The sequence below is a fragment of the Eptatretus burgeri genome, chromosome 13 (assembly GCF_056783735.1).
Source record: "Eptatretus burgeri isolate ZD-2024b chromosome 13, Ebu_testis_v1, whole genome shotgun sequence".
Lineage (NCBI taxonomy): Eukaryota > Metazoa > Chordata > Myxini > Myxiniformes > Myxinidae > Eptatretus > Eptatretus burgeri.
In genome coordinates, this window is record NC_140973.1 from 52,889,340 (window position 1) to 52,914,577 (window position 25,238).

General features: G+C 47.3%; 1 protein-coding gene across 6 annotated transcripts in view; it reads right to left on the bottom strand.

Moving 5' to 3' along the window:
- The window catches only part of LOC147014491 (TBC1 domain family member 4-like), a 79,136-nt gene that overhangs the window by 5,542 nt on the left and 48,356 nt on the right, over positions 1–25,238 (bottom strand). For 3 of the 6 annotated variants that reach the window (XM_085852479.1, XM_085852481.1, XM_085852480.1), the window contains exons 6-16: positions 21,675–21,763; positions 21,327–21,422; positions 18,504–18,590; positions 18,239–18,372; positions 18,002–18,132; positions 17,758–17,835; positions 15,313–15,474; positions 14,835–14,999; positions 14,428–14,672; positions 13,373–13,532; positions 12,828–12,997 (exon numbers count right to left, since the gene is read on the bottom strand). In XM_085852479.1, coding sequence (XP_085708605.1) covers positions 12,828–12,997; positions 13,373–13,532; positions 14,428–14,672; positions 14,835–14,999; positions 15,313–15,474; positions 17,758–17,835; positions 18,002–18,132; positions 18,239–18,372; positions 18,504–18,590; positions 21,327–21,422; positions 21,675–21,763 — 1,517 coding nt within the window. Of the gene's footprint in view, positions 1–12,827; positions 12,998–13,372; positions 13,533–14,427; positions 14,673–14,802; positions 15,000–15,312; positions 15,475–17,757; positions 17,836–18,001; positions 18,133–18,238; positions 18,373–18,503; positions 18,591–21,326; positions 21,423–21,674; positions 21,764–25,238 lie in introns of those variants that run through there. The other 3 variants (XR_015050776.1, XR_015050777.1, XM_085852482.1) reach the window with 3 other exon arrangements.

Consider the following 25,238-nt stretch of genomic DNA (forward strand, 5'->3'; position numbering starts at 1 on the left):
GAAGTCGACCTGCGGCGAGGTGCGATCGCCCGGTCTACCCTCCGCGTGGGTACTTAGGTAGGTCGAATTTGGCGAGCAACCCTATCCCACGCGGGGGCTGATTGGCTCGATCGCGGTGAGACCGAAAGGTCCACCCGTGACTGGTTCCCGGCGTTAGTCCGAGAGGGTCACGACTGGATTGTCCGTTCGGTGGGCGACGTGCCGCGATTCGAGTTACGTGGCCGTTCGCACGCCGGCGGGCGCGAAAACCGCAACACTGGTGTCAGGTCGTGCGATACAAATTCATCGCCCTCCTCGCGGCACTGGTATCGGAGAACAGGAAAACGGGCTCTCCTGTCTCCGGCTAAATTTACGGGAATCGGTCCAGGGGTGAGAGAAGCGACCCCCGATTCCCTCCAAATTACGAGCGAGCAAATTAACCCTTCACGAGAAGCAAGATGGCGTCTCAAGGCGAGCGGGAGCCGGGGGTATTAGAAATGTATATGTGTAATAATGTAGAGTCCATGGTCCAGGATGGAATCCCCGAGCAGGAAATGTTGATTGTGCAGGAACACGGACTCGCCCAACTGAACCCAGGACCCGAGGTGGGTGCGGCAGCGGCCGCGGTGTATGACACCTCCCCCCCCCTCTCCACCAAGACCCTTCCCCAACCCCTGCCGAAACGGCTCAGCTGAGTGCATCCAACATGGCCCAGCTATGCGCCATGCTGGCGGCAATGAAAGAAAAGATGAATGCGAAAATGATCGAAAAGATGGAAGCGAATATGAAAAACGAAATGAAAGGCATGAACGAACAAATGAACGAAAAGATGGATACAAATACAAATGAAGTGAAAACGACGATGGATGCGAATACACAGCAAATGAGGGAAGAGATGAAAAAGTTCCGGGGTGAGACGCAGAACATGGGCCGATGCCTGCAGGCGGGCATGAAGGCCGTGACAAAGGAAATAATAGTTGAGACAAGGGAGGTAAAGGGTGAAGAGTTGGGAGAGACACGGGAGATAGAAAAAATAGAGGAAAGACTACACGAGGAAGACGGGGTAAGTGACGCACACACACACACGGAGGTAGTGGAGGATAGTGAGGGTGAGCTGGCGGACTGGGTAGAGACCCGGTGCGAGCAGCTGGATGGCCTCCTCCAGGAACGAGGGGAGGGAGTATGCCCCCTTGAGGCGAGTCACGACCAGGTGAGTTCGGTCGTGCTTTGCGAGGTTGAGGGGACGGGTGCTGTGAACGGGTGCACGGAGAGCTTGGGGGGTGTAGAGGCCCCGGAGACCCTTGTGGGGACACAAATCCCCAGTGTGGTTGTCCCCGTGTGTGTGGTGCAAGGTGTGAGTGCGGCACCGTGTGTGGAAGCGACCCCGTGTGTGAGTGGTGTGGTGGCGATGGTGCTGGAGTGCGTGCTTCCCAGCACGCCGTGTTTGGATGAGGCACCGTGTGTGGATGAGGAACCGTGTGTGGAAGAGGCCGTGTGTGTGAGTGAAACGGCCAGTATGAGTGAGGAACCGCGGGTGAGTGCCCCCGCGTGTGTGGATGAGGCACGGAGTGTGAGTGAGGCACCGCGGGTTAGTGCCCCCGCGTGTGTGGGTGAGGAACCGTGTGTGGAAGAGACCGCGTGTGTGAGTGTCGCCGTGTGTATGAGTGAGGTACCGCGGGTGAGTGCCCCCGCGTGTGTGAGTGAGGCACGGTGTGTGGATGAGGCACGGCGGGTGAGTGTCCCCGCATGCGTGAGTGAACGGCTGTGTGCAAGGTCGCTGTGTGCCAGGGAGACCGTGTGTGTGAGAGAGCGGTATGAGAGGGAGATGTCGGTTGGCATGCGGGAGCACGCAGCCGCGTCTCCCCGTGTGAATGTGATGGAGTGGACTGTGTGCGTCGTAACACGCAGGTTTGCGTGTGTGGAATGGCGACGACGGCGACATGGGAGAAACGAAAGCCGAGTAGCGGCTGTAGCTGTTTCGAGCACCGTGCCGGGTTCACCCAGCAGTGAGCACGCGGTTCGTGCTGTGCAACGCACGAGACCGCCACGTGCTCGCTTGCGAGAGTGAAGTCCCGGTCCGGAAACGCACGCGGTGGATTTGCCGATCCCGCGGACGGACAAAGTTTAGGCAGGAAAATGGATTTGGACCGGACGGGTTCTCCACGCGATCGTGTGTGTTAAGCTCCAACGGGCAAAGCACATGTGTTCGCGTGGGGAACCCCTCGAGAAGTGGGGCTTGTGTTTTTTCTATGCGCACGGTGACGTCATGGCTGCACGTGGGGTTGGAATCCGGCAGGAGGGGTATCTCTGCCGGATGGTACCGTCCAAGGAGGGACGAGGTACACGTGCAGCTGCATGACGTCACGGGCAGGTGCAAAGTGCGCGAGCTCTGAGTTGCCGCGCTGGCGCTGCGCATGTAGAAAAAAAAAAAAAAAAAAAAGAGCAAGCCTCACTTTCGGGTGTACAGGATTCCTGGGCAAGGGGTGGAAGACCCCCTTGGCCTGGGCACAGGATGGAAACTAGTTAGGGGGAAGGGTTAGCTTAGTTAGACCGACTTCATGGGGCAGGGGTAAGTCCTCATGGAGTCCGTGGAATGGATTAGTTAGAGGGATTGTAGCCAGATTAGGTTGGGAAATAAAATGATTTATTTGGAGACAGTGACAGACTTGTGGATGTGTAGCGGGGACGTAGTTTAGCTACGTAGGTTAAATGGAACGTGCTGTAGTTTAAGGGATGACGTGGGAGCACGAGTTAGTTAGGGGATGTAGATAGAAGGATGGCAGAGTTCAGCGGTGAGTGTGTTGAAGAGTTGTGGGTTGTGAGGAGAGTACGTGTACATGTTGAGTGAGTGAGGCCAGCGGGTCTGTGTGTGTGGAGTGAATGGGGAATGCATGGTGCGATGAGTGATTGGGGGGAGGAGTGACTCCCGCCCAAGGGACCCCGGGGTCAGTGTAAAGTGAGTTAGGGGGTTAGTCAAATTGAAAAATGGAGGTCGTTTTGTTGTTGGTGGGAAAGTAGGCTCGAGACCCATTTGGAGGGGTGCAGGAGCCCTGTTGACGGGCTTGGGAGCGTGGCTGCGAAAGGTGAGTATCGCTGAGTGGGTACCCCGGGCACCAGGCTAGTCGGCCGCGGTAGGCCATGGGCCCATGGGGGGCCGGGATAGAGTAGTGGGCACGGGTGCGCCTGCTTGGTGCGGGGGCCCGGGGCGCCATTAGCCGCGTGGGCAGTGTTGTGGGCACGGGTGACCCTCGGAAAGGGGCCCGGGAGGCCGGCCTGCCACGTGTGCGTTTCAGGGGAGGTGCCATGGGGGGCACTCCCCGGTGTTAGGGAGCTGGTAGGCTCGGAGGCAGTGTAGTGCCCGGGGGTGCCATAGCGGGAGATTCGGCAGAGGGTCGTGCCTGCCAAAGGGAGCCACGTGTCCCAGCCAGGAGACCGTGTGAGGGCACGGAGAGAAAATTGGGGGGCGAGGCCCGAAATTGTAAGGACACCAACACAGGCGACGGGAATCTGGGTTGTTAGAACCAATAGTTTAAGCGAGAGGCGCTTGTTGAAAGCCCCGGGGTAGTTCAACAGTTAAATGGTTAGGGTAGATTAGGAGATGTACCCCTCCGCACCATCCATCCCCTCACTGTCGTTGTGGGCCGCTGGACCCAATTTGGGTTAGATCGCCGAACTCTGGGGAGGCCATTCTGAGGCTTCGTTGGGCCTCGACACAGGACGTTAGCTCTCCCTTATTCCCCTCCGGGAAGGGAACGTAGGGGTTGGGAGTAGGCTAGGTGACAGGATAGGTTAGCCGAACAAGGACGATAAAGGGGGTTAGGGGACGATTTATAGTGGGGGAGAAAAAAAAAAAAAAAAAAACAACAAAAAAATTAAGTTGGGGCTAAATTGGGGTTTGACAAATTAAGGGAGTGGGTAGAGACAGTGACAGGCAAAGGCGATAGGTGGGAGGGAGACAGGTAGGTAGGTCCGAGCCCGCCTTCCAAGTGGCCAGCACCACCGCACTCCCTCCACCAACCTCCACTGAACGGCAAAGGCTGGCCAACTTCATCGGCTGGCTGTTTTTCTTCGAGGCCTGTGCCGGCCAACTTCATCGGCAGCTGTTGTTTTGCTGCAAGGCCTGTGCCATCGGCTGGTCGTGTTTTGCTTCAAGGCCTGTGCCGGCCACTTCGTCTGCAGCTGCTGTACTTCAAGGCCTGTGCCGGCCAGTTCATCTGCCGGCTGTGTTTGCCTGCAGCGGCCTTCTTCTGCGGGCTGTATTTGCCTGCTCACCTTTGCCATGCCATGCCCACTGCCCACGTTCACCAGCCCCGTTCAATTTTTCCTTTGCCCCCCCTGTTCATTTCCATGTGCGCCAGGATCAAGGCAACAGTTTGCAAGCTGCAAGAACTGCCCTGTTGGCAGCTACAACACGGGCCTGCAGTGGCGGCCCGTGCACCGTGTTTGTGTCCATGCATCCATTCGTTGTGCTCATTGCGTGTGCCACTTGAGCTGGCACGGAGACTACGTTTGTGCGGCCCATGCACCGTTGTGGTTCACTGCGTTCAGTTCAAAAGGGAAGGCCTTGGACTGCGTGTGAGCAGCCAGCCACGTTCCCTGTCACCTGCATCGTTTGAGCCAGAGACTGCATGTGGGCAGCCTGGCTCCCTGCTAACTGCTTTCTTTTTGCAGAGTTCAGTGATCCTGGGCCATGGTTTAGTGTAAAATTTGTAAGTTAAGGTTAAGATGTACTGTACATATGAGTGCGCCCCCGGCATGTCTGTCTAGCGCCGGCAATTTTATTTAAGTCGTCCGTGTGAGTGAGTTTGTTTAGATAGTTACGCAGCCCTCAGGTTATTTATTTTGGGGACACGAATACCATGAATGTCGCACTCAGGGATCCGTAGGTAAAATGTACTAGGGGAAAACTACACATGATGGCACACGAAAATTTGACGACTCGGGACGAGTCTGTAAAAAGGGGAGGGGGTAGTGTTGTGGTTACCAAATTCGCAAACCACCATTCAGGTCCCTTAGGTGAGGTATCTCGGTAAGTGCATGTGTAGTTAGGCCCAAACCCGTTGTCTAGTGGGAATACATGTCATTTATACGTGCTGCGACTCTTCAGGATAGCCGTTTTTCTTTCACTATCTTTATTTTGGACCAACCGCCATGATCACAACCACAACATCAACCACCAACCACAACCACCGCTTCACCACAACCGCCACGACCTTCACGTCACACCTCGCAACCGTAGCATCGCCACCGTTCTCGCCCCGCTGTGGGTACCGGTGTTGGACTCGTGTAGGGCGCACGTTGAACAGCGTGTACAAAACCACGGATTTTCTGCTTCAAAAACGGATCAAAAACGACACACGCCTACTTTTTGCCGTCCAATCGGTGAGCGAGGGGCGATTTGGCCCCGCCTCCAGAACGATCGATATATGCAAATTTGTGGATCAAAAAGCCTTCACGCCCACTTTTTCTCGGGCCAATGGGGAGCGAGGTGAAAGGTCAAAGGGAGGGGGTCAAAGGCGAAGTTACGGGGGGATAAAAGGACGGTGTTCGTCAGTCAGAGAGAGAGTCGCAAAGAGAGAGTCGCAAACAAGAAGGGTCGGAGAGTCAAGAAGAGGAGAGTCGGAAGCAGAGGGTCAAGACTTCGCGGGCGGTGGAGCTGCTCGTCGTGTGCGTTGGAGTCGGAACGGAGGGGACGAGCTGTGGAGAGGCGGCGAGGGCGGACGAGGGGGTGCTCGCGTCGTGCAGGAAGCTGCACCCGAAGGAGGCCGACAGCGCGACCTGGCCGAGGTGGAGACGCTCGTCGCATATAATAAAGATCCTCTATACCCCGAGCATCAGCAACCCCCTCCTGTTTCCCCCCGCGCTGAGATAGTGCGACCAAGGGGGCCCCGTTCCCACCCCCTGCCAGGCACTGTCCACGAGGCCCGCGGGTTGCGGGGCCATCGCCGCTCCGCGTCTCATCACCAGACGGGTAGGCCCGACCCGGTCTCGGCCTCAGGCCTGCCCCATTCTTGGGGGATTTCTTTTCCTTGGTTTTGGGTATGTGTTGTCGGCGCCGTCTGTGAAGTAGAATTGTATAAGTGTTGCCGTGTGCTCGGTAGTCGGTATTAGCTCTGCACTGTGTTTTCACTTTTATGTTTGCTTTTTGTGTAAATGGAATTGTGTTTTCTTTTTTTGTGTGCATTTGGTGGAATTGTATTTGTGTGCTTTCCGTTCGTCGCGAATAAATGTGCTTTATTGTTGAACTGTTCTCCCGCTTCGCTTCGTCTTTTCCTCCATTGAATCCCCATCTTGCTTCACGTAAAGGGTTGGTAGTGGGCTGAATACGCCCGATAATTAATCGAACCGTCGAGGTCGACGATAACACCGCTCGGTTATTCTGATAGTACGGAACGGGTCGCTTAAGTGGCCCGTGTCCGAAGTCGACCTGCGGCGAGGTGCGATCGCCCGGTCTACCCTCCGCGTGGGTACTTAGGTAGGTCGAATTTGGCGAGCAACCCTATCCCACGCGGGGGCTGATTGGCTCGATCGCGGTGAGACCGAAAGGTCCACCCGTGACTGGTTCCCGGCGTTAGTCCGAGAGGGTCACGACTGGATTGTCCGTCCGGTGGGCGACGTGCCGCGATTCGAGTTAGGTGGCCGTCAGCACGCCGGCGGGCGCGAATCCGCAACAATATATATATATATATATATATATATATATATATATATATATATATATATATATATATATATATATATATATATATATATATATATATATATATATATTGTTTGTTTGTTGCGGTTCTGGAAACCACATCCCTTTAAAACACCAATAGCAGCCAACATGCAGTGGTCCCCAGTCAGTCATTTCATTAAAGTACATTCAGATAGTCCCTTCCTTCTTGTCTAGTGGGTCGAACGGACAGTGCGTTGTGTAAATCTCATAGCTTGGTCTGATTAAACCTCTGAACCTCATTCCTATTTTCATTTTCACGATTCCTGAGGTTAATCCAAGCAAGGGGTCCTCGCAAGGCCGGCAGGCACTCCGCTCGGACATCCATCGGTAAAAACCAGCCGCGCCCTTCACGTAAGAATGCGTCCTCACAGGAGATCAAGGACAGCAGTAGAAACCAACAATAAACGCCAGCGCTGCATGGAGCACGTGTAGCACAACGATGACCCCCCACCCACTGCTCAGGCGATCAGAGGCATAACCAACGCCCCAAATGATAACAACATGCAGTGTGTACGTGGCGCACTCTTCTTCAATCCAAATCTCCATGAATAAATATATCTGTCCCATTTTCAATCGCAATCTCCATCTAATAATTATATCGAATCCTTTCCCTCAATTCCCTGACACAGATCAGGGATGGCACGATGCACACGACACCGCCTTTGATAAATGGCCACGTGCTTAATGGTGGACCCGCGTGCACTGTACGGGGCATGCTCAATGCCGGGCAAACCCGCGCGCTGACCACGTGTACAATGGCGGACCCGCCTTACCATAACATCTTACCGTCGATCTTCGCGGGAGGCATTTGTGGCTGTCGTGTTGAGGGGACGGCAGACATCCTCCCGCACCTCCGCCTCGATGCAGAGGCATGCTGTGTGGCTGGATCACTCGAGCCGCGTTGGCGCACCATGGAGCAGGCACATTGACCAGCGCCAACCGCGGGTCGCCGGGGCATGGCGATTCATATCACGGAGTTCGGTTCAAGGCGATTCATATCACAGAGTTCGATTCAAGGCGATTCATATCACAGAGTTCGGAGCAGGGCGATTCATATCAGGGAGTTCGATGCAAGGCGATTCATATCACGGAGTTCGGAGCAGGGCGATTCATATCAGGGAGTTCGATGCAAGACGATTCATATCACGGAGTTCGGAGCAGGGCGATTCATATCAGGGAGTTTGATGCAAGGCGATTCATATCACGGAGTTCGGAGCAGGGCGATTCATATCAGGGAGTTCGATGCAAGGCGATTCATATCACGGAGTTCGATGCAAGGCGATTCATATCACGGAGTTCGGTGCAAGGCGATTCATGTCACGGAGTTCGGAGCAGGGCGATTCATATCAGGGAGTTTGATGCAAGGCGATTCATATCACGGAATTCGATGCAAGGCGATTCATATCACGGAGTTCGGTGCAAGGCGATTCATATCACGGAGTTCGGTGCAAGGCGATTCATATCACGGAGTTCGGTGCAAGGCGATTCATATCACGGAGTTCGGTGCAAGGCGATTCATATCACGGAGTTCGGTGCAAGGCGATTCATATCACGGAGTTCGGTGCAAGGCGATTCACGTCACGGAGTTCGATGCAAGGCGATTCATGTCACGGAGTTCGGTGCAAGGCGATTCATATCACGGAGTTCGGTGCAAGGCGAATAATATCACGGAGTTCGGTGCAGGGCGATTCATATCACGGAGTTCGGTGCAGGGCGAATAATATCACGGAGTTCGGTGCAGGGTGATTCATATCACGGAGTTTGGTGCAAGGCGATTCATATCACGGAGTTCGGTGCAGGGCGATTAATATCACGGAGTTCGGTGCAGGGCGATTCATGTCACGATGCATGGAGCGAGACGATTCCGCAGCTTGGAACCATCTGGCCGGAAGTAAAGTGGAGCAGCTTCCGGTCATGGCGGCCGGCCGATGTGCTGTCCAGGGCCCAATCAGAGCACCCTATTGGGATGACGACACATTGCTTCGGGTTGTCACCCCCGCTGCACTACGGGATCTATAAAAGGACGGGTCACGGAGCCGCTCGCCGTGTTGTTCCTGCTCGTCGTTCCTGTCTTCATTCCTGTCAGCTCGATCTGTCTGGCTTGGGATTGATAACCTACCCATTCACCTGCTGGCTCCACCCTTCTTCTCCGCCCACTTGCTTCGGACTCCACATCTCTCCACCCATTGGCTTCTGACTCCACCTCAGTCTCTCCCTTCACACCCGATGGTCATGTCTCATTCTCTGGACCGACGCTAGTTGCACGAAGCAAGAGACGATGTGCCAGCTGTCAGGGCGGTATCGCCCAGTGGAGCATCCCCCCCAAAACGTATTGGTGGGATGGTCGGGCAATCGTACAAGGTATTGAGAGACCGTTAGCTTCATCTCCTCTCCGTGTGTGTGTGTGTGTGTGTGTGTGTGTGTGTGTGTGTGTGTGTGTGTGTGTGTTTATCCAGGTGCCTGTCCTTACTTAAGTTAAGATTGTACAATAATTATATCATGATAACTCTGCTCTGTGTCTGCTTTTGTAAGTTGCTTATATAGGGTGGCCTGAAAGTCACTTTACCCCTTCCCAGTGAAGCATTGTTCTTGAACTCTTTTAATATACAGGTTTTATTGTACAGTACTTACAATAATTAATTTGTCATTGTATCTGTATGTGCTCCATCATTCTTCTGAGTCAGTGTTTCCGCATACCATAGCGGGCGAGGAGGCGAGGGCAGAGGGGAAGGGACGGAGGGAAGTGCGAGAAATTTATCAGGGGTAAAGTAACTTTCGGGCTACCCTGTATATTGCCGCACCTCTCACATTTCTTTCTATTCCTGCTACAGCCAACAATAAACAACATTCACTGTGCCACATACCTTTCCTCGCCTGCCTGTTAATAAATCCTTTATGTAAATGTTCCCAGCTCATTTATCTGTTCTCTCATTGATCAGGCATGGTCCGTATCCTCACTCAGCCGGGACTTTATTCCCAACGATCCGTTCCTTTTAGCCGTTACGTCCTTGGCAGTGTCGCTCGGCTGCATCTGATCCGGTAAAGTGATCCGGTTCAGACAAGGCGTACCGAGGGCATGTCCCATGGTAATTAGGTCATGTGATTAATTAGGTAACCCGATTAACCCATAGACGGAGGTCCCGAGGTCACGTGGTTGAGTTATTGGTGTTCACGGTCGGTTAGCGACCTGCCGCGTCATGGAATTATCCGTGTGTGACGGCCTGCAATTCCGGGTAGTCTGATGGGAACCCGAGATGGCTTCCTCCCCTGTTGGTCTTCTCACCTGACCCCGGGCCCGCAACAATATATATATATATACACACAAATGAAAAAAGTAAATAGATACCATGCTTTTAAAATAAATTATTTATCTGAATTTATAAAATAAATTATTTACGACAAGAATTTGATCCATTTAATACATGCACTAGTATTTTGTGGACATGCCATTTGCAGATTTCAATGCTTTTGCTCTTTCAGGTATAGAACTAACGAGTTTTGAAATTTTCTCTTGTGGGATTTCTGCCCAGGCTTTACGCAAAAGGTTTTGGAATTCTTCCCGTGATGTTGGTTTCCTGGACTTTTTCTGCACAACTCGATCCAATATGGCCCAGAGGTGTTCAATGGGATTCATGTCAGGAGACTGACTTGGCCATGGAAGTCGCTTGATCCCATTTCTGTCCTGCCATTCTTTGGTCTTTTTTGCACTGTGGCATGGAGCTCCATCTTCCATGAACAGTGTTCTTTTTGACCATCTGACCAGTGGAGAAGACAGGGAGACGTCCATCCTCAAGGATAGAAATGCATATTGTAGAGTTGATGTTGCCAACACACTCCACAAGCTCTGACCGACCAGCGCTCCAGATTGTTCTCCACACAATCACTGAATAAGCACAGTGTTTGACAGTTGGCTGCAATTGGTTCAAAGAGAACTTTGACTGGGAAGTCCACCGACCCATACGCATCCACTTTCAGAATATTGAGCAAATTGGGACTCATCTGAAAAAGTGAGTTTCCCAAAACTCCAAGGGTCTGGTGGCCGTCTCGACAGCCCACTTCTTTCTCCTTTGAATGTTGGCTGGTCGAAGAAGAGGTTTTCTCCTCGCTGCTCTCCCATCATAGCCCAGTTGATGAAGGTACCGTACAGCAGTTATTGAGCTAACCTGGATCTCCTCTGCAACATCTGCTGCCTTGCAACGGGGAGTTTTCTCAATGGACCGCTTGACAGCTCAAAGACATCTTTCTGAGGTCCCAGGTCGACCAGAACGGGAATCTGTGGATTCCTTGCCTTCTCTTGTGAATTGCACAATCACCCGATTGACCGTAGAATGCGGAATACCAAGGTTCTGAGCTATCTGATGCTGGCTGTCTCAATCTTCCGATTGGCCAACAATTTGTCCTCTGAAAATCGCAAAGGTCGTGTGTTCTCTGGGTTTGAGGCATAGTATATTGTCGTACAATACCCAGGAACTCGTTTCTGCAAATAAATAGTTGAATACAAGTCCAAATCACTGAGTAAAACTGCATTATACAGATGAAATGAATAAATTTAAAGGTGTGTACTTGCTTCTGTCGTGTCTCTGTGTGTATATATATATATATATATATATATATATATATATATATATATATATATATATATATATATATATCTTCTTCTTCTTCTTTCGGCTGCTCCCGTTAGGGGTCGCCACAGCGGATCATCCGTATGATCCGCATCGTGATTTGGCACATGTTTTACGCCGGATGCCCTTCCTGACGCAACCCTGGTCGCCTATTACGACACAGGGATAAGGTACACCTATTTTAACCGGGGTATACACCGGCCCAGTACACTGGTACTCATTTCGCCGACCTCGGAAGGATGACAGGCTGAGTCAACCCCCTGGTGTATTAATTCAGTGGCCCAACGGGGCTTGAACTCAGGACCTCTTGGATCCCAAGCCGCTGCCCTTAACCACTGCGCCAACACCAGGCTCACATATATACATATATATATGCATATATATATATATATATATATATATATATATATATATATATATGAGAGAGAGAGATAGAGAGAGAGAGAGGGAGAGGGAGAGGGAGAGGGAGAGGGAGAGGGAGAGGGAGAGGGAGAGGGAGAGGGAGAGGGAGAGGGAGAGGGAGAGGGAGAGGGAAGAATAAAAGCACACTGAGCCTTAAAGATGAATAAAATTCTTCATTAAAACCCTGAGGTTTCAAAAAACCACTATCTTCCGTCCTCAGAGGAAAAAAAATGCAAAACACAGCATAGGCAGCTGCAGAGACGTTAGCTGTACTCATGTACAATGGAAACAGCTGTGTGTCACAATTGGGCTGCGAGGGGGACCAATCAGCACGAGGTTTGGGATGGATTTAATAAAGAGAGTGGGATTGGAGGGTGGATTTGTTTCTGGATTGGATGTTTGGGTCACACGTTCGGTGTCACGTGCTCCATGTGTGATCCGGGTTTGTGTATTGGGTTTGGTCTGCGCACCCTCAGTTGGGGGCTGTGGGTGATTGCGTAATCTTCGATAGGCAGCATGCAGGTCGACGTGACGGACCGTGTGCCCAAAAGCCATGCTTCGAGAATTTCCCGGCTGGCCCGGCCGAGTGCCGAGGCTTTCACTGCCATGTTTTCCCACGCGAAGGTGTGATATAGATTTTGACAATGTGCTGCTATCAGTGAAAGCTTGTCTCCACATGCTACTGCTTGCTGGTGCTGCATTAACCGCGTCACGAGTTGTTTGGACGTCTCACCCTCATAGTTGGCATCAGTCTCGATGGGATTTCGTAGACCATGTTCATCTTGTTGAGTCTATCCACCCTGTCTTTGGGTCTCGACAGCTGTACGCGGAGTGTTGTCCAAGGATTGTGTTGGAATCTCGGTAGTATTGCCGAGATATATATATATATATATATATATATATATATATATATATATATATATATATATATATATATATATATATATATATATATATATATATATATAATTTTTTGTGTCAGATATTCAAAGAACACATTAAAAATATATATATATATATATATATAAATCATAAAAAAACATTCAAGTTTAACAAAGCAGGTCTTAAGACATGTACAGTATGTCAGGAAAGCTTCTTGCCTTCTGGATGATATTGGTGATCTGTGATTGCGAGAGATTGGGAATAGAGATCTGCAACAGATTCATAAGGTCTTCAAAACTATGGTTCTGAAGTAGGAGAACCTCGTGGCTCTTCAGTAATGCCAAAGCCACCTTGAACACAGCATCCGAGCCTTGCAGGAGCAATGTGTCTACAGGAAGAGGGAATTTGGGGCGAGGTTAGAATGAAGGGAAACCATAGCAGGAACCATTGTGGACTCTATTAATAATGGTAATTACTGTTCTTTCAACCAGATTCTGCGGTGTAATGGTTAGATCGTTCGCTCTTAGTTTGGGAGGTCGGCAGTTCGAACCCCATCAGTCATAGCAAAGACTTTAAAAATGGTATGTGCTGCTTTCTTTGCTTGGCATTCAGCATATAAAACGGATAGGCAACCATATGACAGGCATTAATGGGCCTAACGACCTCCTCCTGTGTTGAAGTTCCTTTTACGGGAACTCTTACTTAAACACTGCCATGATCTTTGCATGAAAAGAATCAAGGCCATCATGTGTCTTTCTCTTACCCAAAATACGATACACAAATCCAAGAGGGAACTGTGAAGCAAAGAGTGTAAGGAACCAGGGCGCAGCGTAGAGCAGAGGTCCGATGTTGTTATCCTCGAGGTGCTTGTAAAGTTTGCAGTTCTTGCTGTGAAGCAACCGCAGTAGCTGATACATCTGGGTCTGAGGTCAATGGAAGGTGAAATGGAACAATTTGAAATAAAGAAATAAGATTCTTAAATGTTAAAAAACAAAGGTGAGTTCAGAATAAATTCACAAATTGCTGCTCGAGGGAAACTTTCATGATCACTTCAGCTGGAAGGGCACTCAGTAGAGCGCATACCTCCGCCACGCAATGCCTGATCCATGAGAACATATCGGGCCCAATATTTTTTTGAAATATCATGCTATATATTGTTTTTGGCCCGATCTCTCAATGGTGTGGAATCACTTTTAAAATTAAATAATTCACGTATCCCGATCCAGATTTGGATCTTCATCAAAATCAAAGCAGTTCTTCCTCGTCACACACCCAACATGTCCACCAAGTTTAATCCAAATCCGTCCACAGCTTTTTGAGATATTGTACTATCTATCGTTTTTGGCCCTATATCTCAATAGTGAAGAATCACTGAGAAAAATTCTAGTTGTCGGATCCAGATCCGGATCTTCACCAAAATCTAATCGGTTCGTCCTCGTCACACACGCAACCTGTCCACAACTTTTTGAGATATCCTGCACACAGACAGAGAGAAAAGGGTGAAAACAACTTCCTTTACCTACGGTGGCGGAGGTAAAAAAAAATAGAGATATCAAGGCTTATGGAAGGGTTCCCGTGGGTTTGCAAAAGGTTTTGAAGCGGTGGCAGTGAAAGCTAGTCCTAAAAATATGGTCGTTATGGAAAATGCCAACTTTTACGACATGAAGCAACCGATGAGCAATTTTAATACCGAAATCTCAGCTCGTGCAGGAGTTACCCAACAAGGCAGCAGATTTTCATGTTAGAAAGAGTTCGAGATGATAACAACAAGGTGAACAATGGTTAATAAACTGGAAAATGAGTGGATGAGCAACGCACTTGGAGCGTCACCATGTTAGGGAGGTACTGCCTGCGAAAACCAAGGTCATACATGATGAACTTGAGCAACTCGAAGGCCTCCTCCTCTGACAGATGTAGAAGTAGAATACCAGCAATGAAGCTGAGGCCTTGGCAGTATCCCACTTCTTGGTCAAGTAAGCTGTACGCCTTAAGTAAGTTGAAGAGGGATAGCTGTCCTGTTCCCATCTGTGTGGAGAAGAATGGGTGTGTGGGGAATGCTCGCCCTGCGGGAAAACAAAAAAGAAACGACATAAAGGATTCAATGCGATCGGGTTGTTTTGCCACTGAGGATCTGTTTGTGCATTCTAGACTTGGGTAAGCTGGAAAGCTCTGCGCGTGTGAGAATGGCCTCACCGACACACACGTGGCTTTGGAAGGCAAATTACCGATGTCAACGAGGATGGCATGTTGCTGTGACTGTTGTACGAGCTGAGAGAGCAGTTCCTCATATGGTATGCTCGGTGCCTGCAACTCTACTGGTAACGTGTGGCACAACCGCCATTGTTCACAAAGCAGTTTCCACACCTCCCCACGCCGCAGGACTGAAACTCCTGCAAAATATATATCAATATACATATATCTATTTTAAAAATACATTAAATTCCTTGTTTGATGTATGTACGTTTGGCATTTTTACAAACATGTTTGAATCATAATCATAACCTCCGAGACTTTGACTTCAAATTATTAGAGTTATTCAGAGGATCAATTAATCCTGATTAGTACAAGAACCACTGCTGGAATATTGGGGTTTGGACAGAAATAAGCTTTCAAATTGTGAGCCACACAGCATTATGCAAAGTGCAGGGGCCAGGTGAGAACATTTGAATATCCTCAACAAACACACACAGTTCAACCGCTTACCCTGGCTGAGAGCTGCGTGTAAGATATTGGAACTTATGGGTCTGGTGTCCCTTCCTTCTGGGGAAAGCAGTTTGTTCCACATAGCCTCTGCTTCCGGAGGAGTCGGCACCACCTCTTGATATGGCAGCAAACGGTCACCGGGTGTCATAGAGTCCAAAAACACTGAGAAAAGAGGGGGAAAAGGGAAAGGGTTGTTCACGTTTATCCTTCTCATGCCGGTAAGTCCACAAGACTGCCGAGGCTCGTTGTCCAGGGTTTACAACCCTGTATGGGCCACCATTCCAACAAAGGATACTCGACGAAGGGGTGCAGGAATTTGTAATTTGATCAGGGTGTTGGCGATAGCTCACCGACTATTTCTGAAAACCCATACGATCTTTAACATCCACCACCTAATATTAGTGGGTGGAGAAACTAGTTTAACATCCATCCAATGGATGGCACACAATGATGTCATGCTCTGCTTGAGAAACACCAGGATGACAGTACATAGCTAGGCCGGGATTAAAACCCATCCGAGACAGCTAAGAGGCGAGTGTGCGTACATCTAGGCTATCCTGCCAACCTAAAGGAGGGATGAGGTTTATAAATGAGACTTCCAGTGGAGTATACTTTTTATACCTTTTACACCAGACTCGGTGGCGTAATGGTTTGAGCATCCACTCTGTCAAGGAGGTTCGAACCACGGTCAAATCGTACCAAACATTTTTATTTATTTTTTAACCACCATATGACCTTAACATGCTGCTTCCTTTCTTGACTCAGCATTGAAGGAGAAAGCACAGATAAATAACGATAGGTTGGCATCTGCTGCACAGGCTTGGATGGACCCAATGGCCAACTCTGTTGAAGTTCCTTGCAAGGGAACTCATGGAAATAAATTTTATTGTTATCAGTGCAAGTTGATAGAAAGAAACTAAATTTGTAACGTTGCGTGAATGTCATCAAACTAAACGCCATTTAAGGCAATATTGTAGGCAGTGCCATGCTAATGTGACAATTTGTCATTAAATCTCCCGATTATATGATCAGGGGAGGCTTATGGCTGTGTTAGGGTTCATTTCTGCAATTAGTGCCCCCAATTTTAATGGTACTACAGAGCTTCTTCGACCCCAAGGAGTACGAAACCACCATTTAGAATTTTTTTTTTTTCTTCCTGAACTCCCAACACTCTCAATTCTGATCTCTATCAATTACATCCCATATCTCAGAGCTGGATGGGACTTTTAGAAGGAAATTTTGATTTTATAATGTGAAGATAAAGTATGCAGAGTTGAATTTTTTTGACCATGACCCAATTTTTGAGGTCATGACCGAATTATATACATTTTAACATTTTCCCCCAAAACCTGACGAAGGCTTGTCCGATCAGAACGAAAGTTCCCCCTCTAGATGGCCTTGAGCAAGGCAGATTTACACTTAACTTACATCACATGCCTCCGGGTTAAAGGTCAAGGTTTTATACCTCTCGGGAGTACAAAACCATGCACCATTTAGGTTTTTCTTCTAATGTCCGAGCTGCATATCAGATCCGGCTGCGACTTTTGAAATGGGATTTTGCATCAATAATGGTAATACAAAGTATGTGGGGTTTTGACATAATGTTTTGTCCTTGACCCAAGTTAAGGTCATGACCTAATTATTGACATTTTCTCATTATTCACCATAAGTTGACTAAGGTTTATTCGATTAGAACAAAATTGCCCTCTCTAGATAGCCGAGATCAACATGCATTTATGCTTATTTCACATCATGCCCCTCAGTTATAGGTCAAGGTCAAATGGCAGTTAAAAAAAAAGCACGTTTTTTTTTTGTCATCTCTCAATTTTGCCAATGCAGAATCTCAAAGACCGCTTGGCCTTCCAAGATGTTCTTGCATCATAATAGTGTTCCTGCAATGAAGTTGTGCCCTAATTAACCAAAAAACGTTTTTGATCACAACTTGAATAACTTTCTTCTGATTTTTCATGATGTTCAGTTTTATGGATATATTGTAGATGGGGACATAGATTATATTCTTCATTTACACTCTATTCATAAATGTTGAAGGTCAAATTCATATGGTGGTCCCATCAAAAAATTTTAAAAAGTAAAAGGCCAACATTGAAAATGTGGCTAAGTCACGGAAAATCTCCAAGTGCAAGCCGGGGGAGGCTTACCCTTGGAGATCACAGATATTTCGTTGTGAATTGACATCTTTACAATTCCGTTGAACTTGCTCATCACTTTCACTCGACACGTCAAGGCTTCCGATAAAGCGAAAACTTGTCATCCCATTTGCATTTACCTGGTTGGTGCTGCCATGTGAGCATTTCACCTCAACTTTTGGATCAGCACTGTTCATTTATGCAAAGCCTCGCTGCCACACGTACAAGCCTCTCTATGAGCCTTAGACAGTTTAAAACAAAGAAACCACCCAATAGGTGTCCCGCTGAGAAATTGCACCTGCCGGCTTTGCAGACAGTCCATCGTTTGCACTTCCGTGGCTTTTCTCCCCGATAGCTTCTTCTGTCTCTTTCGTGTCTGAAAGGGTTTGAGAACAGAAGTATTGCCACAGAGAGACACCGACAGACAGAATGCAGGTTAGAGACTCCGAAGAAAGAGAGCAAAACAAATAAATCAATATATTATGTACTGAAAGGGTCTGCACATGTGAACACTCGCAGATTCTGTCTTTGAGGCCTGGTACCTGGGAGTTTCAGCGCAGTGGGTACACAATCTGAGCAGGCACTGCCAGGCGCCACCACTTGTAGGAATATACGTTTTCGAATGGAAGACGGTTGTGGATCCGCAAGGGGCGTGGTTGCACTACATACTTGACTAATAAACATGGACATAGCAGTTATGATATTACATTAGCTTTTGATCAGAGCACAGAACAGAGCGAGCTCAATAATAGTGTGATGAATTACCAGACTAATATTACCGTTTATCAACAAATCTAAGTGATTTGTCTGGATTCGACAATGAATATGTCCGGGGGCGGCTCGTGGTATTGATGCTGTTTTGATCATCAACGGACAAACTACGCCAGCCATTTGTCGATGTTGGTCGTTCCGTCTGCAAAAAGTAAAACAATTATCAAATATACACTGTGATGATTGATTGTATAAGCAAAGAGATAAATTAATTTTTTTTAAAATCAGGACAAAGTGCAATGGGATGGGGGGCAGGGAAGTTGTATTTCTTACCGAGAAGATGTTCTTAGCCATTTGTGAAAGGGAGCTTCTCAGGTTGCTGCTTGGGCTTAGCTTTTGTGATGCGAGCGACGTCGAGGACTAAGAAGAGAACATAATATTATTAGAATATCAAAGACCAAAATGGTAAATACTATGTTTAAAGTAATACGATGTATAACAGGGGCTGACTGGATGGCAAACTGCATGACCCCAGGCCAAGAAACCGCTTCTGTGGAACCAACGCTCTGTAACACACATTTGTGTTTTCTTTGTTGTAAAATCGGATCGAATTTACAACGAAAACACAAATATGTTTTTCATCATTTCAATCACCTCACCACATTACATGACCCCAAACCACACTCCACCCACCCTCGTTTTCAAAATCATCCCCTGGACCTTACACAGTTCTTACAGATTCCATTAATCAAATGAATGTGTAAATAGGAAAGGAAAGGACTTCCAAGGAAAAGTGAAGATGGAAATTAAATAATTCGATTATATTAAACCATCAATGTATCATTCCAATTATCTCGACAGACCATTAGTTACATGAAAGATAATCCACATTTTCACCACAGATTTCTGTTCATGGGAATCACTGCGATGTCCAATCCCCACCCCATCGCTCCTATTCATTCCATTACTAAAGCCCCAAAAACACAATATTAATCTATCTATAATTCCAGCAATGTCTGTGTGTGTGTGTGTGTGTGTGTGTGTGTGTGTGTGTGTGTGTGTGTGTGTGTGTGTGTGTGTGTGTGTGTGTGTGTGTGTGTGTGTGTGTGACCGCTGTTTCTCGACAACCTCTAGTCCGATCTAATTGAAACTTGCCAGATATATTGCTGGGGACCTGAGCATGTGCCTTTCCAAGGTTTGATATTAATCGGACAAGTGCTTCCCAAGTTATGGCCATTTATTTACCAAACCAATGGGAAGACACGTTGTTGCATGGGCGTGGCCGATGGGGAAGGGAACCTCAGCCGCATTCCCCATTACGGTTACAACGTCGGGCTTCCGGAGAGTGATGACTTCGTGTATTCGAAAAATTTCTCGATTTCTTATGCGCATTTATAGATAAACAGAATGGCCCAAGTTATGATCGTTTTCACATTAGACGGTGTATAAATTTCGGGAACATCAGAGTGCTGGTATGCTCCGAACCAGGAAGTAAATTTTTTCTCTCTCTTCTCTTCTCTTTTTGTTTTTCCTTGCCACGACATTGCGAAAAGGTAAAATATGTTGGCGCAATTGAATAATTGGGTATTAAAAATAAATTGCGAATAATATCGAACTTCCGGGTCACGCACGTACGGGCATGTGAGAGCGAAGAAACGGCCTGTGTGGTTTATTTATTTATTATTATTATTATTTTATTTATCTATTTATTTTTTACGGGCACGTACTAGTAATAATAATGATAATAATAATAATAAAATTTCACCCATAGCACCATCATCTCGAAGGCCCGAACAACCCCCTATCCCCAATCACTCACAAGGCCCAAACAACCCCTTTTCCTGCCAAATCTCACAATCTCACGATGTCTCTCCGAAAGGACCGTTTTGAATCCCCCCCACCCCTATCTACTTTCTCAACAATCCTCTGGAAGAAGTCCTTTCATTCAAGCTTCTGGGTCTCACTATCTGCCATGGTCTTTCCTGGGAAAGCCACATTTCCAACGTCGCCTCCAAAGCCAGTCGCAGACTGGGAATCCTCCGTCGTGGAAAGTCCTTCCTCAGCCCACCTGAGCTCCTGACCACATACAAAGCTTTTGTCTGCAGCCTGATGGAGTACTGCTCTCCCCTCTGGACTGGTGCTCCCGCTTCTCACCTTTCTCGGCTTCCAACTAAGGCATTTCAGATCATTGGTATCTCCCGCGATGAGGCAGAGTCTTTGGGCCTCTCACTCTCTCACTGCAGGCAGGTCGGTGGTCTTTGTCTTCTACTGTCGACTCTCCGGTCTCGCCCCCCCACCCCCCCTCAAGCTCTGTGTGCGATTTGTCCCCACCATATTTCCGCAGGGCGCTCAAGGTCTGCCAACAACGCCCTTCTGGTAAAACTACCAAAATCACGAATCACTGCTCACCTTCACTCTTTCATTCCTATTTTTTCCCACCTTTGGAATAAACTTCCTCACTCTATTCAATCCCATTCTTCCCTCCAGGTCTTCAAAACAGCTGTTCACCACAATCTCTTATCGTCGCTCATCCAAATCCTCGATCTTTTCTACCCCCATTAATCCACCCCAAACCCACCTCCTTCGAATTCGCTGCTTTCCTTCCTGAAAGTCCCTGCAATGTCCATCTTGTTTTCCCCGTGTTCCCCACCCCATCCCTCTCCCTTCCACAGATCTCCTAATGTATATTCCCCACTGTTTTGTCCTTCCCACTACCACCCCTCTTTGTCTCATGCCCCCCTTGCTGTGCATTGTGTGTTAGCTCGACAAGGTATACAAAAATAAATAAATAAATCCTCCATCATCCACAAGGCCCTAACAATACCCCACGTCCCATTCCACAATCACCCGCAAGACCTGAAAAGCAACCCACCCCCACTTATTCCTTCATCATAGCCTTAGACCTTTGTAATAGTCCAAGGCTGTAGAAGGCCCCAATACCACCCCTCCCCACAATCCTTTGACATGACACCCCAACATGTAAAGCAAAAGGAGGCAAGGTGCAAGAGACATAGATTTTCACAAGTTTGTATGTGAAGTAATTCTTTCCTCAAATATCAAATACATGCAGAAGCCTCATGGAAATGGTTCTCCCACAACTCCCGGTGTTCAGTTCATCAAACACATTGTAAAAGATCTTACAAAAATGGTCTGTACCTGGTGCACGTGGTTCGCCTGCTGTGCTTCATAAGAGCGCCAAAGTTGGCCAATGAGCAACTCCACTTCATCGAAGTCACTGCAAGGCTTCTTCCGCTGAGTGATGAGAAATTGCGGTTTAAAAGGTGGTTTCCAGAGAATGCTTACATTTATCAAGAAATGCACAAAAAACAAACAAACAAACAAATAAAAAAAAAACACTTTCCTTGTGGATATGCATGGAAAGATTTCCATTTTTCACATGATAAGGCCTGTGGCCCTGAAATTCCACTTTAGTGGGGACAGCCATACTTAAAAAAAATAATTTAGAGCGGAGATGTTTTATCCATCATCATACAATTCCTGTACCTTTGTCTGCTCCACTAATGTTACCAGATCTTCAACGTTGTCTTTCATGTGATCGTGTATCAACTGCTTTGCCTCTGATGAGGGAACTCCTGCAGATACGACACTTATATAGAACCAGAAAAATGCAAGCTTCAGTGTGGGGGAAACAAACGATAGACGGGGGATAGAAATTGGGAGGGGGAAGAGATGCAGGCATGTACGGGGAAGAAGGTGACAGGGTCAAAAATTGTCATATATACATTACCCCTTACTACTCGACCACCCAACAGAGTGAATACCAAGCTTCAAAATGATAAAACTAATCAGCAGGTTATAATAAATACAGGGTGTGTCAATGAAAGGTTAACCGCTTCAGATGACCTTTGTACTTTTAGTCATTTCTGTAATTTTGTTTTGCAGGAGTGATCAATGATTTTTGGAGAAGTCATTCAACCATAACCAAAGTGTTCCATGGAAAAAAGACGTTTTCTACGGATCAAAGAGTAAACATTATCGAGTGGTATTTTGAGACCAAATCAATTGCTTCTGTCCAGACGAGGTTCTGTACTGAACATGCAGTGCATCCCAGAAACAAGCCAAGCAAGCCAGCCATTTGGAAACTTGTGAAAAAGTTCGAAAGTGAAGATTCTCAACATTAACAAGGGAAGGTCCGGTCGCCCAAGAAGTGTACTGTGTGAAGGAAACATGGAATGAGTTCATGAGTGTCAGTCATGCAAAGTCCAAAGAAATCACATCGACAGAGATCAGCTGAACTGGGTCTCACTCCCAGCAGTATCAGAAGAATGATGAAACGAGGTTCAAACCTCTTTCCTTACCACATCACAACAGCCCATACATTGACCGTTGGGGATAAAGCAGCACAAGTCGCTATGCATGAGATGCTGCAGCAAAAGATGGAGGAAAACCCAAACTGGGTTCGCGATGTGTGGTTTAATGACGAGGCACTTTCACATCAATGGTGCTGTCAATTCACACAACATTTTCTGGAGAAGTCAATGCCCAGATGAGGTTGAAAAGAAGTCGTTTAAGGGTTGGAAAGTCACTGCTTTTGTGGCTGTCAGCTTCAGAGGTGTGTTTGGGCCATATTGGTTTGAAGACAAAAATGGAAGAACGGTTACCATCAATCAAGAACGATACCGGTTGATTGTCGCATTTTACGAAGTTTTAAAGCGATCGATGAGCACTGCAACCCACCGGCGACAGTGGTTCATGCAAGTGGGTGCTACCCCGCATCCAGCCAATGAAACAATTGCCTTTCTGAGTCAAAAATTCAGACGAGTTCTCAGTTTGCGTCTGGAAAATGAATAGTCTCCACACAGCCCCGACCTCAAACGGCTGGATTTTTTTCCTTTGTGGAGTTTGTAAGGAAAAAAAGGAACACCGCAGATCTGAAGGCAGCAGTTGAGGCTTATGTGTGGACAGTACCCATTAAAACTTACAGAAAGGTCATTGAAAAATTCACAATTCATATGAATGCGTGTTGGGTGTGTGGGGGAGCTCACATCGAACACCTCAACAAAAAGCGCATTGACGCATGTCATGAGTTTCATTTCTCCATGGTTTGGTTTTCATTTTCCGAGTTAATTTTTTTGTTTTATTACTCAATGTTTTGGTTATGAAAGTTTTGAAGTGGTTAACCATTTATTGACACACCCTATATGAATACAATTCGAATTGTGCTCAGCTAAAATAATGTAAAACAAAAATCTACCCGATTGATTTTAATTTCCTATTAAAAAGGAGTCATATGTTTAACAATTAGGATGAATCGCGTGAATCCTAACAGATTCACGAGTATTAAAAGGGGTTACAGTTACTTTTGGCTAATAAGATTACAGCAACACGTTACACCGTACACTGCGTTCAATTGTAAAGGGGGACAGGACCATGACGATCGAAGGTTACCAATAACCATTGTTTAGCACCTCAAAATAAACCACCACACCAAAAACATTTAATGGTTGGCCTTTTCGTGTTCTCATCTGAACCCCTGGCTCATGATGCAGGAAACCGGTTTGAATACCATAAACTATATGTGTAGGTCTGCGAGTCCATTTCTCAGTGTTACATGTGCACACACATGCAAACATGCATGCACACACACACACAAACACTGTAGAATCAGTCTCCGTATTGCTCAGGCCCACTCACTACTGGGATACCCTGCATGCAAATTCTATCTCTTTTGAAGTCATGTTCTTTTCTCCCAAGTGGGGTCCTTTCGGCTTCCTCAAATTTTCCCTATTCCCTCTCCCCGCTTCAAACTTTAAAAAGAAAAAAAGAAAAAAAAGAAAAAAAACCATTTAAAATAAAATAAATATCTTCTCTTCTTCTTTCGGCTGCTCCCGTTAGGGGTCGCCACAGCGGATCATCCGTTTATGATCCGCATAACGATTTGGCACATGTTTTACGCCGGATGCCCTTCCTGACGCAACCCTGGTCGCCTGTTGCGACACAGGGATATGGTACTCCTATTTTAACCAGGGCATACACCGGGCCAGTACACTGGTACTCACTTCGCCAACCTTGGAAGAATGACAGGCTGAGTCAACCCCCTGGTGTATTAATTCAAGCGGCCAACGGGGCTTGAACTCAGGACCTTTTGGATCCCAAGCCGCTACCCTAACCACTATGCCAACACCAGGCTTAAAATAAAATAAATATAAATATAATTTTTTAAAATACAATTTTTCACTCCAAAACATGAATTTCAATCTGTTTGTAATTCCTTCTCTCTGAATTTCCTGCACTTCATTCTTTATCGCTTCCTTTTCTCCATCTCCAAACTGGATCTTCCCTGAATGAAATGATTCTTCCTTTAAAAGCGTTTAAATGCATTTTTAAAATGGTTCTCACCTTCCTTATTTCTTCATCAAGAACATGTTCCTCTTCTTCACAAAGATGCATTCCATCTCCTACATCTTCACAAGGATTATTTTCCAAACCTGTCTCACCAAAACACTTGACCAATCAACGCTTCTCCCATACCTACAGGACCAACTTCCTCTGTGTCTTCAACAATAGCGATTTCCACTCATCCCATGATCTTTGTCTCCATGTCCTGTTTGCAGAGGTTGTCTGCTCATGACAATCAATTCCCTATCACATTCTGTAACAGTGTCAGTACCCTCCCACACATCTTCTACAAGCTTGCGTCCTTCCAACCCCACCCTTTCTACGTGTCCCCCGCTGCAGCATCCCCCCCCCCACTTCATGTTCCCTCACCCCACTGCCAAAAAGCTTTGCCCCAGTCCACTACCCTCCCAATGCATCCTGCACTGTCCCTAACTGTCTGGACCTCAAACATCTGAGACATCTCAAACATTCGACGAGTCTGGCAGTTCACTCAGGCAGATTGGCAGGGACTGCAAGCAGCCATCGCTCTTCTGGACTGGTCTCCTATATCTAATGCCCCTGATATTAACAAAGCCTGGAAAATGTTCCAGAGAAACCTGCTCTCTCATGGACAGATTCATCTCATCTCATCTTCAGTTATCTTACCCTTCTTCCCACCCATGGTAAACCTGAACCTGTGGTGAGGTAGTTGCTTTGAAACAACTTGCC